Source organism: Prionailurus viverrinus, chromosome B4, assembly GCF_022837055.1.
Source record: "Prionailurus viverrinus isolate Anna chromosome B4, UM_Priviv_1.0, whole genome shotgun sequence".
NCBI classification, from domain to species: domain Eukaryota; kingdom Metazoa; phylum Chordata; class Mammalia; order Carnivora; family Felidae; genus Prionailurus; species Prionailurus viverrinus.
The window spans coordinates 19,488,347-19,502,650 of NC_062567.1; the positions used below are offsets into that span (position 1 = coordinate 19,488,347).

The following is a 14,304-nucleotide window of genomic DNA, read 5'->3' on the forward strand; positions in this document are numbered from 1 at the left end:
AGTGGAAGCTACAATTCCTCAGGGAACCTGAATTTGGGATCTGCTTTGGTTTCTTCCCCCCTAAATTTTAGTGTGTGTGTGTGTGTGTGTGTGTGTGTGTGTGAATTTATTTATTGAAGTATAGTTGACACACACAGTGTTACATTAGTGTCAGGTGCACAACATAGTGATTTCACACCTCTTATTCAGTTACGCTGTGCTCACCACAATAGCTACCGTCTGTGTGGGATCTGTTTTTATTATGAATCGTGAAACAGCATGGCCGGGCTCTGCCTAGGAATCGTGGCCATTTTGTATTTCAGAGTGGAGTTTCCTCCGAAGTTATTCCAAAATCTATGGCCTGCTGAGAGAAGGATTTTTGCTTTTGTTTTTAGTGAGTTGTTGTTGTTGTTGTTGTTTGTTGTTTTGTTTTGGTTTGGGGTTTTGTTCTGTTTTGTTTTGAGTCTGAGGTTACTCAATTGGCCATCCCTTATAAACCAAAAACGAGTTCTGCTTCATTTGTGGTGACAGTTGTGTGACATCTGGCCAACCAGAGGCCATGGTACCTGTGGAATTCAGGGCAACCTTAGATGGCGGAAGGACCGGGAGGAGACTGGGGATGACAGCAGACATATCTAGCAGAGAGGATTGTGAACCACTTACCTCCATGGAGAGACCAGAGCAGAGGTAAAACGTTACATGTGTTTAGCGAATGCCTTCTCTAGAGATCATACAGAAAAGATTTTATGTGACGACACATGCGTGTAGTCTGTTGGGAAGTGAAGGTAGGTGGAGATCCGGTCCTAGAATCCGGTAGTGTGGTTTTCCTTCATGCCCCTGGGTGCCTTTGCTCAATACTCTAACACTTGTGACCGCGCTCAGGATTAAGCAACGGAAGTGATAATGCTGTTTCCCACCATTGGTTTTACGATGGTTCGCAAATGCACAAGACGGCATCGCCCCTGTGCACCCGATGGCGGGACTGCCCTCAGAGCCGTGGGTCTTCCTTGCCCGGATGCCTTGCTCTCTGCTCAGCGCAGATGGTACAAGACAGAGCAAAGCCCCCACGCACGAGATGTTGTTGGTCTGTCCCAAACTTTTCAGAAAGGGCTTTCTTTGGCCTTATTTCTTGCCACTCAAGCAAAGCACGCTGCTGCTTCACTCATCTTTGGAGTGGCTAAGAAAACAGATATTTGGATGGACCACTGGTCGTTTGCAGCCTTTGACATTAAGAACATTCCCAAACACCCCTCACGAGGACACTTGGACGTCAGATCAAGTTTTCACAGTAGTCGTTAGTAAGGTGCATTCAGCCTCCTGTTCTAGGGAGGACAGGTTTGTTTGTTTTTGAATCATCTGCTTGAATTTTGCAGCAGGATGGGTTGCATGGGCCCCCTTCACCTCTAATTGTAACTTTACTTGAATCGTTTTTCAGGGTAGGTTTTAAGACTGCAGAGGAAAGCATCTCGGGCCAACTGCCTTGTAAAGGACAATTTTCAATTTATTCTTCGTGGAGCGTGTGTCTGTCTGTGTGTCTCCGGGTTTGTGATGATAAGAATAGCACGAACTCAGGTTTTTAAAACTCGTCCCTCTACATGGGGTGCGTGGCTCAGTCAGTCTTGAGTCCAACTCTTGGTTTTGGCTCAGGTCACGACCTCACGGTTTGTACGTTCGAGCCCTGTGTCTGTGCTGACCGTGCAGAGCCTGCCTGGGATTCTCTCTCTCTCTCTCTCTCTCCCTCTCTCTGCTCCTCCCCCACTCATGTGCGTGTGCTCTCTCTCTCTCTCTCTCTCTCTCTCTCTCAACATAAATAAAAATTTAAAGAAAAAAATAAAACTCTTTTTTCTACTGAGCAATGACAGTAGTGGCCCCATGATATGTTAACTCGACCCGTTTTAACTGCTATCTCGGTTGCTTTTTTTTTCTCTCCTTTGTACGAACCGTGCTGCAGTCACCTTCTCTGTATCTGTGCATGTGTCAGCAAACGTGAAGAACAAATTCCTACATGTCAAATCACTAATTGACTACTGCTAGCTTACTAGGATTACTGGCATCGAAAGATATCATCTAATTTTCTCTCGACAAGACTCCCCAGTGTATTTGGTCAAAAGGAATCTTTGAGAGTGTGTTACGGCCCATTGAGATAAGGCAGCTCACTGCAGCCATGACCGTGTATGAAATGGACCCTGTGTGCAAGTCTGAACACATTACCCAGTTATGTGTTAAATGAGCAGGACCGTTTACAGAACATGAGCCCTTTTATTTTAAAAAGGCTGGATCCTATTTGTGTGAAAAAGCATGTCCATTTTCTGTGTGCTTATCTATACGTTAAACATTTCTAGAGGGGCGCCTGGGTGGCTCAGTCGGTTGAGCATCCGACTTCGGCTCGGGTCATGATCTCACGGCTCGTGGCTTTGAGCCCCACATCAGGCCCTCTGCATCAGCACAGAGCCTGCTTCAGATCCTCTGTCTCCCTCTCTCTGCTCCTCCCCCCCTCGGAAAAAAATAAACGTTAAAAAAAGTTTTAAAAATTTCTAGGATGATAGCCTAATAAATCAGAGAGAGGAGCTAGGGGGAGGGTAGAAGCTTTCATTTTTAACTTCTGGACTTCTCTACTATTTCTATTTTTATCATACGCATATGATACTTTCAAATTAAAAAAAAAAAACTAGTTTACAACAAAAACCGTCGCCCTGGAGCATAGCCTGTGTTCTTCCACAGGCAGCTGGCAGTTTTCAGGTAGTCTGAGAAAGTGACTTTTTCTGGCTCACACACCAGCCCAGGAGCATGTTTGTGTTTTGATGTAGTTGTCCTTTGAAGAAGGAAGCGATTCTTTTTTCCTTCTTCTTGATAGGAACAGTCATTTCTGAAGCAGAGTCTTTTTTAGCAGAGTCTCCCCTAAACGACTTTATTTGAGTCAGGATCCCAGCTTTCTAAATAAATGCTGTTTTGGGTTCTGAGCATCATGTGTATTTGGATTAAATATATTTAAGTCTCCTGATTTAAGTTCAGGGGAACTTCTCTTTTTTAAAAAAATTAATTATTTATTTTGAGAGAGAGACAGAGAGTGCAAGCAGGGAAGGGGCAGAGAGAGAGAGAGGAAGAGAGAGAATCCCAAGCAGGCTTTGCACTGCCAGCGTGGAACCCAACGGGGAGGCTCATCCCCATAAACTGTGAAATCATGACCTGAGTCCAAATCAAGAGTAGGACGCTTAACAACTGACTGAGACACTCAGGTGCCCCTCTTTTCTTTCTTTTTTTTTTTAAAGTTTATTGGGGTGCCTGGGTGGCCCAGTCAGTTAAGCGTCTGACTGTGGCTCAGGTCATGATCTCACAGTTCGTGAGTTCAAGTCCCACATCGGGCTCTGTGCTGACAGCTCAGAGCCTGGAGCCTGCTTCAGATTCTGTCTGTCTATCTGTCTGTCTGTCTCTCTCTCTCTCTCCTCACCACTCACGCTCTGTCTCTGTCTCTGTCTCTGCCTCTCTCCACCCAACACAGAACTCGAACTCACAACCCCGACATCAAGAATCAAGAGTCGCATGTGCTTCCAGCGGGGCCAGCCAGGCACCCCTGAACTTTTCAACAAAAGCAGTAAATTCACCCTCCTAGGTCAGGCCATCCTCATTAGACCCATTGTCAAGTTCTCATGAGTCTACTTTATAAGTAAACCTTACCCCTTGCCAAGTGGCTGGGGATCGGTTTTGGATAAAGGGAACTTGAGCTCTCATGTTATAGTCTATAGAGCTGTAATTCAGTTTCCTAAGTGAAATATCTACAGACTATACAGATTTGTAAAGACTTACAGGGAGACAAGAATAGAAGTATCCTGTCACAGGATACCTTTTGCAAAAAAAGAAATGACGCTTTTTATCTCTCAGATCGTGGAAGAAAGCTTTAGACAGCATTATTTTAAACTCCAAATCCTTTTTTATTTCGGATTCACAGAATGCATTGAAATCACAAGTGTTGTAGGTTTACGTGTTCCTTTTGCACACATCAGTACATATCTTTCGTAATTAAACTTTTCTTCCTTTCTGTGTCTCAAAAGCTATTTTTGAAACTTCACTTTTTCCGTAGATATATCCTTTTTACTTCATGAAATATCTCAGTTCTGCAGCTAACTGCAAATGTCTGCGGAAAGGAACCAATATATAAATGCCTCTTAATGGGATATTTTGTGAATAAACAAATGGCTGACATTAGTTGGTTAACTTAATTAAAAAATAAAAATAACTACGCTAGGGAAGAAAAAGAGCGGGATTGTGTCTGTGATGTGAAAAACAAAGAAAGCTGTAATTTTAAACAATTACTTTCTTTTTTTAAAGCAATTTCATTGAAGGTAATATAATTAGTATAGCCTCCAGGTGGTGGCACATCGCTTTTAAGGCTAATTGAACTTTTTCTGTATCATTAGAAAAATGGACCAGGGGCGCCTCGGTGGCTCAGTTGGTTGAGCGTCTGACTCTTGATTTCAGCTCAGGTCGTGGTCTCACGGTTCCTGAGTTCAAGCCCTGCATCTCCACGCTGACAATGCAGAGCCTGCTTGGGATTCTCTCTCTTTCCCTCTCTGTCCCCTACCTCCAAATAAATAAATAAACTTTAAAAAAAAAAAAAAGAAAAGAAAAGAAAAACGGACCAAACTTCCTCTTCCATGGGGTAAATACAATATTTTCCTTTCTCCAAATATTAAGTTCTAGGGTTTAAAAAAAATTTTTTTTTAATGTTTATTTTTGAGAGAGAGAGGGATAGAGTGTGAGCAGGGGAGGGGCAGACAGAGGGAGACAGAGGATCTAAGGCAGGCTCATGCTGTCAGCACAGAGCCTGATACGGGATTCGAACCCACAAACTGTGAGATCATGACCTGAGCCAAAGTCGGACGCTTAACCAACTGAGCCACCCAGGCGCCCCTGAATACCAGGGCTTTTTAAGACATACATAGTACCTCCAAATCTCAAATGTCCTCATGCGTGCCAGCACAATACAATAAACAGTTTCTCTGCATTCAGATCACTGCAGATAAGTACCAGAAGGCCCACAAGTGTGATTACTTACTGGATGCTGGAAAATTTCACACCAATTATCTCATATATAATCCTCCAAAAATCCCTTACGAAAGCACGCAGAGAAATAAGGAAGCCAAAGCTCAGAAGAGTCCAGAGACTTGGTCCCGAAAGCAGCGGAGCAGTTCTGACTCAGGCTTAGGGCATTTTCCTGGGATCCCTGAGGGGCTCACCATGAATACTGTTGTGCATTTTGAGGGTGGATTTCTGAACAACATAATCATGCCGTAAATCTTGATTTACTTCTTGCCTTTATTGCCTCAAGTCCTCATCTGTACCTCCTCCCTTTCTGCTTTCTTGCTTTCTTCTTTCTTTCTTTCACATCTCAGTGTGACCCCAAAGGGTGACTTGAAGAAACTGAGGCGGCTGGAACAGGCATCGGTTTGCTCCTTGTGAGCAATACCTCTTAAGTCAAGCCTGGAGCTAACCTGTCAGGAATGCGTTTATTAAGCAAGCTCCTTCCTAGCATTAGACGAAGGAAGCTGGAGTGTGTCGATCAAATTTCTCCCCTCCGTGCATTTGGGGAGCAGACCTTTAGAAATCACCCCAGAGAAAGGATACTTAGTGGTTCAGAGAAAATACTTCATAAAATGCTGTTGCCGACACATTTGCATAATAACCCCCAAACACGCGCACTCTCGTTGCCAGTATTTTCCAGCGTGATTGCAGAAGTTCTTACAAGAGCTGAAGGGACAAATTGGGCAACGTTCCCAGGTAATTCCTTGTGTCGGCCAGAGCAAGGAGAGATCAGAGGCACCGGACCTGGGCCCCCAGTCTCTAGAGAGGCCTGCACAATGGCTTCTGCAAATCTTGATAAGCCACCAAAGCTTTGTAGAATTGAGAGTTTTTACATAGAAATCAAATTTCTTACAGTTTGAGGGGAAAAAAGAAATCAGATGATCGGGAAGCGTTGGGCTCCAGTTTCTTTCTTAAAACCTGTGTGACAGCTAAGTAGCAGCTGCCCCATGAAGATGGAGGGGTGCTGATTCTCAGGTTCTCCACAGCCCCCCACCCTTATCCCGCACCTGTCTCCCTCACCCGCCTGACTCCTGCCATGTGTGCAGGCCTGCTCCACGAGGCCCTGCGGTGAGGTGGGAGCCCTCTGGCTTTTGTTGTTGGATAGAGTTAGGTTCCGGAACCGGTTCTGCCACTTTCTATTTCTGTGGTCTTGGGCACGTCACCCTATCTAAGGAATCTTTCATTTGTGCAGCCAGGTGGTTCACACCTGGGGACAGAGCATAAGAAGTACTTGACCCATTATCTGGCTTAGTAGGTGCTTGTGACACGGAAGCCACTATCATGGAAACATCTCATACAACATTTTGTGAGAGAGGATCCGTGTCTTTGTGTCTTTGTGAGAAAGGATCAGTGGCAGTCAGGGTCTTAAATGTTCCTGGTTGTTCAGGGTGGGAGGCGCCTGAGAGCTGCGGCAAGAAACACCCTAGTGTTAGGGAGAAGGAGTTGAAAGCCAGGAGTTGACTAGCCCAGGATTACTCAGTTTCTTCAAGGCAAACAGCCCCAGAGCCAGTCACTTTCCACCAGCCCACAAAAAGGCCTGAGAGTGTACTTTTGAGCATTAAATATGTGGAAGTGCTTTTTGAATTCAGTGTGAGCATAAGGTAATTTCAATCAGCATAGAGGTTGTACGGTCACCTGTTATCAAAGCGTCACTTGTCACTGAGCGCTCAGAGTCTCTGGTGTGGACGGGTCCTGGCGCGGCGTCGGGAGTTGAGCACTGGCAAGGCCTGCCTTCAGAGAGCTCGTGCTAGTGCAGGCGGCCAGGAGAAAACAGATGTACAGATGGCTTCAGATTGAAGTGAGTGCCATGAAAGCAATAAAGGGGATTTTGTGAGAGGCAGCCACTCTCACAAACAGCGGGGCAAGGCACAGGCAAGAGGAGTGGTTAAGTGCAGGGATCTCAGGGCAGGAAAGGGCTTGTCTGGTTAAGGCTAAGACGCAGGTGGCCTGGGAGAGGTGGCTAGGGGCTTAGGAAACCACTGAAAGGAATTTGGATTTTATTCTTAGCGTAACGCAAAGGTCTTAATCATAGGAGTGATAGAATATGTTCAGCTTTGTTCAAACACTGTTTTGCATAGACGTCCCTTTGTGGGCGTGGGGAGGGGAGCTTTTAACCAAGCCGGTCTCCCTGCTCTCCCTCTTGGTGACCGTCCCCGAAGTGTCCTTTGGCTGTCCAGAGTTCCATGGTCACTGTGGAAATCCCCGGGACCGGCAGTTTACAGAAGCCTGAGAATCTGTGACTTGCTCACCCAGGGTCCCACGCCTGGTGTCCACAGACAATCCACTGTTCTTGTCATTAACCAAAAGGCCAAATGCTGGTGTTTTTGTTCTTGTTTGTTTGTTTGTTTTTCCTAATTTTCAACACTCTCATTAAGTCTCATGTATGTAGAATATGCACTGAAATGTTTCATCTTGACCACAAAAAAAGGCGTAAGGCGATACAACAGTGTCTGAAACGGGAGACACGTGTCATATGTCCCCGAGTTGGGGTTTTTCCAACGGCATTGTGATGCATCTGACCTTTGCCTTCTCATCTGCCCGCAACTCACAAAAAGACATCATCAATTCAGATTTCAGTCCACCCAGTTTTTTCCATCTTGTGCTGGTCTGTGTGAGGTCAGATACTGTCAACAAACAGTTCTACCAGCTCCCGTACGGAACCCACCGGAAGCTCGCCTTTGCTCAGAGCTCAGACTGGGCCTTCTGACCGCACCCCACTGAGGGTAGCTGACAGTGGAGTGCACAGGGTGCCGGTCTCACCAACACTTTTAATACTGGGCGTACTTCACTCCGGGCTTGCTCGCAGAGATTTGGGAAATGCTGAAAGTGCCAGTCGTTAGCATTCGCCTCCCTCATTTTGTAGGGGAGGAAACAGCTTCAGAGAAGGGATGGCCTTTGGGTCAGCCTCACAGCTTGTGACGTCCAGGGCAGGTTCGCGATCCAGGTTTTGACTCCCGGTGGCCCAGTGACCCTTGCACACGTGCCCATGTTCTTTGGAGAGCACACTCTGAGGGCGGTCCCGTGGGGTAGGTGACACAGGCCGTGCGATCAGGAAATCGGAGGCCTATTCTCTGGATGGTTCTCAAGCATTTGGATATCATAGCCCCACCCCCATCCCTTTTCCTTCTTCTGTTCTGGAAGTTCTGGCCTTGCAGGTTTTGAGGGTTTTGAGGCAGATTATTCGGCCTTCGGGACAAAGCAATTTGACCGAACGCGGGTGTTGAGACAGCTGACAATTTGGTCTTCGCCTCATGATGCGAAAAATAACTTTGATATGAACTAAGCAAAGATCTCTCTTCCATCTGAAAGTGCACGTGGCCGTTGGCTGCCCAGATGTGTGCCGGTGAACTGTAGATGGCCCCTTCTCACTTTCTGCGACGTGAATGTTCTTGAATGCGAGGTGCGTGGGCCGAGCCCGTTCGGCCAAGTGAAACAGATGGAAAAGAGGAGCCTTCTTGCCCTTCTTTTTGGTGTCCACATCCGGATTTACCTAAACCCCACCCAGGCAGCATTTGCGTAGCAGTGAAAAACCGGTATTTTCTACCCATGAATCACACTGCAAATCCTGGGCTTCTGTTCTCTGGGTGCGTCAGGCCGGTGTGTGGGGAGGATGGGAGCTGCTGAAGGCAAGCTGAGCGAGGAGGGGAAAGGTCCCTCCACCTGGGGGCCGGGCAGGTGACTGCCGACCTCCACCTGCTGATCTGGACATGGAGCCGTCTGTCCGCCCGCCTGGAGAAAGCCCGAGAAAGGAGGGTGGAGTCTTGAGTTTCTGCTGTCGGGGGCTCTGCAGTGCAGCAGAGGAGAGCAAGGTACATGCATGAATCTGGGGGGTCCCGTTCTTCCCGGGGTCCCTCTGCTGTAGAACGCGCCCCTGACTACCTGCGCCCAGCGGTTCCTGGCTGCATATTGCCAAGCGAGGGCCAGAGAGGGCTATGGGTCGCCGGGGTTTCTTTTAAGTCAAATTATGCTTCAGTGCAGAGGATGATTGCCCACAGCAGTTAAATGTTGTTTAATGATAATTAAATCGCCTCTCTTTACTCTGAAAGAGCTCTTCATTTTCTGGACAAAGGCAGGAAGCATTTTTCTTTGATTATACAGCACATCTCTAGGTAAGGTATAATCCATCTTAACTGTGCTGGGCTCTAAAATAATGAGCCTGTGGGATCCTGATTTGGAAACGCTACAAAGATGAGAAAACCGAGCGCTTCCAAGTTTCAGAATCTTCTCAGAAACCAACAACAACAACAAAAAGCTGCCCTTGCCTCCTGCCTCCCCCTTCAGCTCTGCCTTAACACTTTGGTTAGGAGTCTCTTAAAACACGCACGGCTGCTTCTGAACCGCGCTGGATCACCTCTGCAAAGTGTGGAGGGGTTTGGCGTGTCCCATCCCGTTCCCCTCTGGCTCCGTTCCTCGTCACAGACGTCGATCTGCCGCGGGAGCCCGCACAGCTTTGCCAGCAGAGACCTCAGCTCTTCCCAGCACCTGACAGGCCGCCCGGCCTTCTTCCCGGGAGGAAGACGTTTCCAGACAGCGGAGGGAGCGTGGAGACGTGGGCTGAAGCCCACCTGAAGAAAAAAGGAAAGGCCTCAAAAACGAAAAGCCCCGGAACAGGAATTCATTTGATGCTTCTTTGTATCTGATCTGTTATTTCATGTGCCTGATGTCCTGCTGCCAGAATTAAGATGTTCTGACAAGAGACCTTAGGAAATGTATCACGGCGGTCGAGTTTGATGTAGGAGTAGAGTGGAGGGGAGAAATGAATGTTCCTGAAGGAATGGAACCAACGGCAGTTGCAGAAAGCCTGCGTTTTAAATTTTAATAGAAATGATTGGCAGTATGAGGATTTGGGGTGTGTGTGTGTGTGTGTGTGTGTGTGTGTGTGTGCTGCTTTCTGTTGGAGCGTTGGAACCTTTTGGCTCAGGCTACTTCTGCTTTCTCAGGCTGTGGGTGTTGATTCCATGGCCTGGGGTGCGTCCTTCAGACTTCTTTGGGCTGACGTGATCCTGAGCGGCAGAAAGGCTGCAGGTCAAGGTATGGGTCAGTAAAGAATAACTACGGAATAAGACACACAAGGTCGCGGGCAGGAGAAAACCGATGCTGGTCATTTACATGAAAGGGAAAAGCCCGGGACTTTTTACTAAGGACTGTAAATTTGAAGTGGGCGGAACACAGGAGTGTGGCACATATATGTGTATTTAACCGACATGGTCAGAAAAAACTTTTTTTTCTTTGTTAAATTACTTATTTATTTGTTTTGAGGGAGAGAGAATCCCACACAGGCTCCATGCTGTCTGCGCAGAGCCCGATGCAGGGCTTGAACCCACGAACCGGGGGATCATGACCTGAGCTGAAATCGAGAGTCGGATGCTTAACTGACTGAACCACCCACGCACCCCAGAAAAAACTTTTTTTCAAAGAGGGTATGAGTGGAGGAAGGTGACGGAAGGCACAGGCATGGTGGTGGTGGCATGGTAAGGAAAGGCAGGGTCATGGCCTCCACGTGAAGACTTCAGTTCTGTCCCTTCCAGAAGAAAGGATTGAAGAGCGTTCCGTTTTGGAGAGGCTCCTTCAGGTTCTACCTGGTTTTCTAATGGCTTCTTAAAACCTGGGCCTAGGAGGAAGTGAAAAGGAAGATCCCATTTATTAGGGAAGTGGCTGGCAAGAAAGTGCTAGGCTCCTTAGGGAGGATGGCGTGGCATGGGGTGGGGAGCGCCTTGGAGCCACACCCTGAGTTCCCCTAAGCCAGTCAGAGCATGAACTGGGTCCCTGATGCCCTCACACATCCCCAGGACCCTTTCTTCTTGAGTTACCACCTGGTTAACCTTCCTAGTCTTGAATTTGTGAATCACACTAACTCAGATCAAAACCAAACTCAGAATCAGAGAACGTAGGGGCCGCAGGCTATCGCCAACCATCCCCAGATGACAGATGAGGTCCCTTAGGCCAGAAAACATAGGTGGCTTATTCAGGGTCACAAGTCAGTCTTCCTGAGGGTAACCTTACCACTGCTGGTCTGTGAATCTTCTGGAAGGAGGGCAGAAGGATATGGATATAGCAGGATAACTCAGGAGTTCCGGGTAGTTTGGGCGCACACCCTGATGGCTTCCCCCCATCCCAGTGTCCTGGCTGGGCTCCTGACTTGTCTTCGTGTTTTTCCCTCGCTGGGCTGCACCAGGTGGCCTGGAAGAGATGAGTGGCATTCCCTCCCAGGCAGCGTGCCTCCCAGTGCTTAGGTACCACTCCGTCCAAAATGCTGGCGATGAGCCCCGTCTCTGACAAGGCCTGTATGCCAGACAGACTCTGGTTGGGGAAAGCAAAGTGATTATAGGTGAAAAGGACAATGCTGTCCCCGATTATTTATTGTGTGGTCCAAACCCCTAATGCCGAGGCACACACAAACACATAGATACGCAATGGCCTGGGAGATTTGAAATCCTGACCGGCTTTGCAGAGCTGGGGCTAACAGTTGTACAAAGTGACAGCTAAATGAGAAAAAGCAAATTTGGGAAAGAGCCACGCTGAGAACCGGTGATTTGAAGTACAGTCTGCTCAAGTCAGGCATCATGGAGACTAAGGTTGGAGCCAGCCCAGGGCGCCCACCACGTTCAGAAGCAGGTCCTGTCGTCCAGGGGCTTACGTTTTAATGAGCCCGTAGATGCCTGTCCGCACTGTGTCATCACGAAGGTGATCGCTTTTTCCAGCAAACTGTTTTCCCCTCAAAGCCCAGGGCTCAGGGGCAGCCCTTCAAAGATGAACCACTGTCTGATTCCCGCAGATGCACATGGAGGAAAGTTAAGCTCCTTCTGCCCTGTTCAATTGTGATGAGATTTCCAACTAAATTCAGTAATCAAGGCACTAGCGCTTGCAAAGGATGCTGGTATTTTTTTTTTTTTTTAAAGTAGAGGAGTCTACCTGTGTGTGTTTGTGAGTGTTTCTTTCCATAGGAAAATGAGAGTGCAGATTTTTTTCACAAATTAAACTTTGGCTGTCCCACATGGTCTTTCTTCACTGAAAGCATGCTTGCCAAATCACTTGGAATTACCCTAATAGGAACGTTGTCAAACGACTTTGGTGCTAAAACCTTGGGGGTGCCTTCGGGAAAGTCCTGGAGTCAGCTGAACTCGCTGTTACCTTTACTCTCTCCTTGAGCACCTCTGAAGATGGTAGCTCCCTGGCTGGGGTCCCACGTCCAACCACCCTGTGGAGAGGTCACTTCCAGGCATCATGCAGAATGTTCTCAGTGCTTCCCACTCTCCTCAACCCTTTTCTCCCAGATGGAGAAAGGGGAGGGCGTGAGAAGAAAAGCAGACAAACTTCCACTCCGTTCCCTGCCCCCAGGCCCAACCCCCAACACACACACACATACACACACACACACACACACACACACACACACTCACACCTCAGGGTTGAGATTCTTTCTCTTGTGAAACTGGATTCTGAAAAGTCGAACCATTTTTTTCTGTCTGTGTTTTCGCTCAGTGGCTCAAAAGGGCTCAGGTGTCTAAATTTGGAATTTTCCCATGGCTTTAAGATTCGGTCCTGCAGATCTGTCCCCTGTAGGAGATCTAGGGGCCTTCCCTGGGTTTGCTTTTCTCGCCCTGTAAAGAAAACAGAAGGGTTTAGGCCTCACGGGCTGTGAGGGCGTAAGCAGGAAGGAAAAGATCGTGTAACTCGAAGTACTCACATTGTAGAATCGTAGCCGGATTCCGTGCATGCGCTGTGCCAGCTACAGACACGAAGATGACGGTCACATCTCTGAAGGATTAGGAAGGAGATGCACAGAGGAGCATGTTACCCTTCTGTCTGCCTGCATATGTGTCCCTCGGAAAGGCTCCCCCAAAGTGGTCGGGGAGCCTCTGACTAGGAAAGACACCACGAGAAACAAGGCCCTACTTGTTAGCTCCAGTAATATTCATTTCGTGCCACAGACGACATTTGACTTGTGTAATCGTCCCCCAGGAAAGAGCATATTTAATTTTTGAAAAAATTGTGAGATAGAAGATAATCCGCCAACAGCTTTATCTAGACTACTGCCTTTTCTCGAGACTCGACAGAAATTGTTAAATACTGGAATGTTATTTATTGGGCCTCACCTGTTCTGTCTGTGAAGAGAGATGTCCACCCTTTACCTAGTTTGCCGGACTATCATGAGGAAAGATGTCATGTAGATTTATGGTACTGGAGGTGGGGGGGTTCAAAATGCCTCTTCAAAAAAGAGAGTTAGTTAACAGGTCATATGAAGTAACTGTTTCCTGTGAGTTCCACCTGGTGGTTCTCAGTGCCACAGAAACTGTGGATCAATACCTCTCTGCCTTTGTACCCTTCCCCAAATGACTGCCTATGGCTGTAAACATTTATTTTCTAGCTGTTCTATGGAATTTGGCAGCCGCCTTCTAAATAGCCCTACAGAAGTTCATTCAGTCTAGAAATTTGCTGACCTGATTTTTTGTTGTTGTTGTTTCAATGGGAAAGGGGTTCTGGATTCTAATTCTGTATTGGGACTCAGTAAGCACTGCTCTCCCAGGCTGTGATGGCCTGAGAGGGGGTTCTTTCCCCTGTGTTGTGGGTCAGCGAGGGCCCCTTCCTGGGGCCAGAAGAAGAAGTTTCTTTAGTGGTCTGTGAGGAGGTTGTGGGGAGGGGTTGCAGACTCTGCCGGTGAGGAGGGATGGGTGGGGCTGTTGTGTGGAGGTCGGGGTGCTGTGTAAGCCTAGTTATTGTAACCAAGACCCCAAGGATAGGCTCGGGGGGCAGTTGATGGCTGGCAAGAGTTGCCGGTTCATGGAAAGGCTGTTTGCCTGAGCGAAACCATGGGAAAAATCTAAATTTAGAGACCTGAGCTCTTTCCAGCAACTGAGCCAAGGCACAGTAGATGGAATTGTTTGGCCTTTGAGAATCCAGTATTTTTTTTTTTGACACACAAGGATCCAGTTCTGTGGGGGAAGGAGGCTCCCCACCTCTTGTGTGTGTTTGGAGGGGGGGGAATAATCAACATACAGGGATCATTGTAATATATTGGATCTATGTCACTGTCTTCAGCCCCATTCTAGTTGTCAGAGGATTCAGGCAGGACAAGGTGACAGAAGATGTAGTGACGGGAAGGTGGAAAGAATAGGATGATACTGAAGAGAAGGCTGTTGTCTGGAAATACATGAAGGATCGCCCTGAAGACCAATCTGATATCACTTCACAGTTCAGGGAGCCACACAAAGAGATAAAGACCTTAAGGCAAAAGATGGCTTGACC

The 14,304-nt window shown here is 47.6% G+C and overlaps 1 protein-coding gene across 13 annotated transcripts in view; it reads left to right on the top strand.

Moving 5' to 3' along the window:
• Nucleotides 1-14,304, top strand: part of KIAA1217 (KIAA1217 ortholog) — a 303,651-nt gene that overhangs the window by 29,716 nt on the left and 259,631 nt on the right. The window contains exon 1 of one of the 13 annotated variants that reach the window (XM_047865671.1): nt 8,741-8,867. The exons of the other annotated variants lie outside the window; for them this stretch is intronic. Coding sequence (XP_047721627.1) covers nt 8,766-8,867 — 102 coding nt within the window. The 5' untranslated portion in view covers nt 8,741-8,765. Of the gene's footprint in view, nt 1-8,740; nt 8,868-14,304 lie in introns of those variants that run through there. 13 annotated transcript variants of the gene reach the window in all.